Genomic DNA, 6000 nt, shown 5'->3' with positions numbered 1-6000 from the left:
AAATAAATATAGCAAAAATATGTAAAGCCTCTATCCTAAAAATTACAAATAATGTTGAAATAAACAAAACATGGTCAAAATGAAAAGAAGGGTGATCATACTCATGAGTTAGTAGACTAAATACTGGGTTTTGTGTTTCTTTGGTTAGAATTTTGAGACAGTCTCACAATACAATTCATGCAGGCCTTCAATTCACTATGTAGTTCAAGCTGGACTCAAACTTGTGGCAATCCTCTTGCCTCAGCATCCTGAGTGCTGGCATTATAGGCATTTGTCACTTTGAACAGAATATTGTTAAAACATCAATTCTAAAGTTAATCTATAAACTCAAATGTAATTCCATCATAAAGTTGAATATACAGTGTAGTTAGAAATGCAAAGGGAAAATAAGAGTAAAGGGATCCTTTATAAAGAAGCTGAAAGCCTTACCCTCTACATTTTAAGATATAAGTTGATCAAGGTAAAGACAGGAAGATATAAGCTACATCACAGACAGTGGAATAGAACAGTTAGTCCAGACACGCACCGACTTACATGTGCTCAGCAGACTTTCACAAAGATGGCAGGATAATATAATTTGGAAAGAGCAAAGTCCCAACAAGTGGTCTCAAGACAGCTGAACATCTATCTGTACAAAAACTGAAGTTTAGCTTCCCTAAATGGTACATGCCTGTAATCCCAGCACAGGGAATCAGAGGCAGAAGGATAGCAATTTCAAGCCCAGCCTGGGCAATTTAATAATATAGCAAGATCCTGTCTTTATAATTTTATGGGCTGGAGATGTAGCTCAGTGCAAAGGTCCTGGGTTCAATTTCTAGTCCTATGTGGAAAAAAAATAAGAGTTTTGGCCTTAAACTTATATCACGATGAAAATTAATTCAAACTGAATCATGAACCTCCACATAAAACCTAAAATAATAAATCTCTGGGAAAAATCATTGTTTTCTTGTATCAGGAAAGATTTCTCAGAATTGAAAGGATTTAAATACAAACACATAAATATCATCCAGCAATTATACTCCAGAGAATGTACTCTAAGAGACTTGAAAGAGCCAATCCACACAGAGATTCTGTATATAAATGTTCATAACAGATTGTTCATAATGCCAAGAATCTAGGAACCACCTAAATCTTCCACAGGAGGAGATAGATAACGAAGTGTAGTGTGACACTATAAAGCAGCACCACCGAGCTGTAACTCTTGTCACACTTACAGAAACGTATATGTTCCTAAAAATACTACATTCAACAAAAGAAGTCACATGCAAAAATTCATAGTATAGTGATTACATTTATACAAGCCACAAAAAGAGATAAAACTATTTCATGATAGAATTTAGAAAATAATCACTCTGTGGAGGCTACAAGGAAACTTTCTGGAGTAAAAACATGTTGGACATACAGGTCTGGTTGAAATTACTTTTGTGCATAAAACTGTCAAAGCTCACCAAACAACATTTAAGATCTGTGCACTCTACCATACATAAATTATAATCAGACACAGAATCCATCAGCTTTGCATATATATTCTACAGGAGGCTGTTGTAATGCTCTTTCTTAAAATTGTGTTTTATGGTCTCAAAGCCTTTTCCTGTTTACTTCTTAGATGGTGGTGATACAGTCCATAAATCTTTGAGACACGGATCTTCTTTAGCATCTTGTGTGTACCTAACAGCACCTGTTCATAAAAGTGTGCCACTAGCCAGCTACAGTGGCATCAGCCTGCAATCCTAGCACTCTGAGAGGCTACGGCAGGGAGGATAATAATTTCAAACACAGCCTAGGAAACTTAGGAAGCCTCTGCTCTAGACAAAAAGTTTTAAAGACTGGGGAAGTGGTTCAGTGCCAAAGATCTAAGTTCAAACCTTAGTGCCAAAGGGGTATTGCCCATATATACTAGCTGCAAGGAAAACAGAAAGTTATATTATGGTTATGAATGTTACTCTTCTCAAACGGATACTTAATTTTACCTGAAGCAAATATAAGCATCCAGTAACTACTAAGGTCTCTCTGAGTACAAACTTAATCAACTCAAAACCTAAAATCTTCAAGAATGCCCAGGGTCAGAGCCTCGCAACCAACGTTGAGCCACTGCAAAGACATAGAAGTCCCTGGATCTCAGTTTTCTTCACTGTCAAATGAGCATAATACACATACTGTTCTTACAGCGTTTCTTGGAGCAGTGACCAGCAGTGCCAAAGGTCTGAGACATACTTGTGGCACATGAAAGGTATTTATTCAAGACTGTATAAATATTATTTTATTTTATTATCCTTATGTTAGATCTCAATTGATTCTTATGCATAGATACCGCACTGAAAATATTAGTCAGAAGATATCTGGAACAGTTTTTTTTTTTTTTTTTAATTCCTTGAAAAAAATGTAGATACTATAATACAACACAAAATTGTTGTTTCATTTTTGCCTGTACTAAAATATGGATATGAATAATAAAATAAAAATGCATGAGAAAGGGCCAAAGAGTCAACTCTGTTAAATCATATTAATATTATTTAAAAGAAATATGTTCTTACACTACCTTTAAAATCCACTATCTTATAGGCTTGGACACGGCATAGTGGTAGAGGACTTCCTTACCATGTGTGAAGCCTTCGGTTTTATTTCCAGTCCCACCAAAGGAAAAAACCAACGTTTAACTCAAGAAATATTTATTATCTATTGTAGTGTGTCTTCCTGTTATGGTTTATGCCTAGATGTCTCCCCAAAGCCTCGTGTGATCACAGGGCTTTTCTGGAGGCAACTGAATCTAGAGTTTGTGATTAATTCAAGGTCCAGTGCCAGGATTAAGTGTGTGAATGCTACACCCGCCCTAAGGCAGGTAGCCTGCATAAATATAAGGGACATAAAGAGCCTTGTCTCTTCTTTCTTGTTGCTTTGCTGTGTTCTGCCTGCCATGGCTGTGCACCTTTGCTGAGCCACGCTTCCTTGGAGCCAGCCAATGATGGCCTGACACCTCTACAAACTATGAGCTAAATAAACCTTAACTCTTTTGAGTGTAAGGTATTTTGTCTGAGCAATGAGAGAAAAGTGACTAAAACACTTCATTAAGTAAAAACAGCATGAATTAAATATTATTGATACAAATGAATATGAAGAGGAGATTTTTTGTAAAACAGTAGCTCCCACTGAAATCAGCTCTTCTGGAGGGGCACTGGCAAGGTAAGGGAGGAAGCCAATATCATTGGAGGGGTCATCACAGACTGTCTGCAAAGTTAAGTCTTTCACCTCCCCTAAAGGTCAGTGTGTGCACCCCACTGACAGATGGGTCTAATCTCATTTTCAGGGAACTAAATCCACTACCAGCCAGTGGCCTAAATATACAGTTGGACTAGAAGACCCTATCTGATCCTTTCCTTGTATTCTTTTGACTTTGAAGAATCAGCACCTGATTTTGCAATACACCAAAAGGAACAGAGCAAAGCAAGTACCATGGTCTTGGTCTGGGGCCTCCAGATGGTAGCCATACCCCAGCAGCGTGCGTACTGCCTCACGCAAGCTGTCCTTGTTTGATTTCTTGGTTCGATCATCTAGAAGGGTATAGGGAACTAGGCGAGGGTTTCTTCTGTTCTTGACATCCTAAAGGAAAAAAAGGTATGCAACCATCAAAACAATGCCAATGGCTATAGAAAATAAAGCAGCTATCGGATACATCAAAGTTTAAAGGCTCTGAGGTGAGAGGCTGCCCCTTCCACATTCCCCTTGTCATCCTCAGATCCAGAAGCTACCAAAACACCATCAATATGAAAGATTTAAGGAAATAAATAAGTGCATCAATTTAAAACAGGCATTCTACACAAGAGACTAAAAACAATAACAAAATCCATGTTTGTTGATCTCTAACCATCTTCCCAATGCCCTGGTCTCAGGTATTGGGCTGACACAGCTACAATTTCCTATACAATTTGCTGAGGAGCATTTGTTATTAGAGGAGTCAAATTAGTACCGGCCATCCCTCAGTGATGGTGAATCAACAGGCCACTTTCTTTTCTTTAGAGAAAACCCAATGTATTATTGATGGTCATTGTATGTCTCTCCAATAGCCCCGAAGGTTGACTCCATCCATGGTTAAAACTTGGTAATACCAAGAATATTTAAATGACTTAATCAATTGTACAAGAGGCTCCAATTATAAAATGAGACTGATAGGTTGCAGACAAAAAGTGAGAACAGGGAAAAAGACGCCTAATTTTGGAGGAGGTACAGAACTTATTTTTAGGGGCTAGAAAAGATGTGTCAGCACCTAGAAGTCTTTACAGTGTGCTCACTTGGGAAATTCCTCCTTCCATTAGCTCACTGAGATGCTGCAGCAACATTTTCAGTTTCCACTGATGCCCAATTTTGAAATCCTGGAAAATTCCTTCTTCCTAAATTTAACAAAAACTCATTCCATGATAAAGCCTAAACTGAACTAATACCATCTCTTTATCCTCCTGGGTATTACTGTGCTTGTGTTGTGCTGAAAGAACAGTAATTCACTCTGCTGCTCTACTGAAGGTGCTGTAGATCAAGTAACATACTGAAATTAACACTTGGAAAATCTCTACCCTGAAAAAAGTATGAATTCTGATATTCATGTGGCCCAAGGGGTCATGAATAAGAAATTCTGGATCTATTTTTTCTTTATCATTTTGCTTCACTCTTTTCATATCTTTGGAAAGGTCCCTAGTACAATATAACTGCAAAGAGGAAAATGCCACAAACCCATGTTACAAATCCAGATTGGAGCATGACTCATCATGCACCTGCTTGGTGTTTTGGATGCTAGAATCCAAAGTAAGGTGATCTAATTTCTAGAGTGTAAGGCTACGCAGGTGCTTTTGTGCATATGTGCAAGTAAATTAATATCTACATGAGCTTTGAAATAGTCATAATTTAATCTTTCCAGCTGGTATTACTCTACTTCCCATTTAAGTGAATCTTAGGTCACATACCTGCTGAATGCCATAAGTCCAACCCTGCCGGATCCGATCCCGGGCCCACACATTGTGAGCATTTTCAGCCAGCCTGTCCACCATTGCTTCCTGTGCAGGGGTGAGTTTTATAAAACTCAGGTCCATTGGGGCAGGTTTGTATCCACTTGTCAGCTGGTAACTGCAAAGCAATGATAAAAAAGCTCATAATGGATCTTTTCATAAAAATCTTAGGACAATCTTGTCATAGTCCTACCTACGTCCAAAAGTTCCACAAACCACAGTGGTGACCAGTGACAAAGCACCATTCAGCAAGCCTGAGTCTCTTTTACTTCATTTCATAACTGGAAAGAAGAAAAGCTATGCAACTTTTAGGCTGTTATTTTCATACAATAAACCAGATATGACTACTTAGTTTTCCTTTGCAAAGATGCAAAGAACTTGCTCCTTATAGTTGAGATTTTTATAGTCTAAAGCAAAATACTACTCATCTATTAAAACATGGGATGGTTTTCTCTTCCTGCAAAGTACTTGTATTTTTCTTCAAATTTTAAAGGTTATATTAATGTATATTTGCTTCATAAATCAGTGTAGCCTTTCAAATACTGTTCTTTATTCTACTGGGGAATTCTAATGTATTTGCAATTTATTTCCCTATCATAATCTCTAAATAACAGAAGCTACAAAGGAAAGAAAATCTCAGCTATGAAATCACCTAAAATGTAATGCCAGTTATTTATTTATTTATTTATTTATTTATTTCCCTGGAGTTCAAGGAAATTAGGCCAAAGGCCACTTGCAACTGTGACTGAGAGAGAATGTCTTAGAACAATTCATCTCAGGTTCTACTCTTTGGCAAGAAATGCAAAATTGAAACTACAGAATTTTTCACCAACACATACATAAGGACAAGAGTATGCTCTGTTCCCCACAGACACACAGCACCCAACTTCACTCCTGAGAATCGCACAAGGCCCAGATCACAATTGCTTCTGATTTTAATCTGGTTTATTACCAGTACTTGACTATACCTTGATCTGTTTTGTTCCATTTTTTGTAACTGTCCAAA

General features: G+C 37.6%; 1 protein-coding gene across 6 annotated transcripts in view; it reads right to left on the bottom strand.

The window, feature by feature from the left end:
• The window catches only part of Ryr2 (ryanodine receptor 2), a 681083-nt gene that overhangs the window by 243005 nt on the left and 432078 nt on the right, over positions 1–6000 (bottom strand). For all 6 annotated transcript variants that reach the window (XM_023700826.1, XM_023700825.1, XM_023700827.1 and 3 more), the window contains exons 26-27: positions 4953–5112; positions 3450–3597 (exon numbers count right to left, since the gene is read on the bottom strand). In XM_023700826.1, the coding sequence (XP_023556594.1) occupies positions 3450–3597; positions 4953–5112 (308 nt within the window). The remainder of the gene's footprint in view (positions 1–3449; positions 3598–4952; positions 5113–6000) is intronic.

This window comes from Octodon degus, unplaced genomic scaffold (assembly GCF_000260255.1).
Source record: "Octodon degus isolate 3935 unplaced genomic scaffold, OctDeg1.0 scaffold00127, whole genome shotgun sequence".
In the NCBI taxonomy this organism is placed as follows: domain Eukaryota; kingdom Metazoa; phylum Chordata; class Mammalia; order Rodentia; family Octodontidae; genus Octodon; species Octodon degus.
Note: the sequence above shows the minus strand (reverse complement) of the source record. Positions and strands in the feature narration are given on the sequence as shown.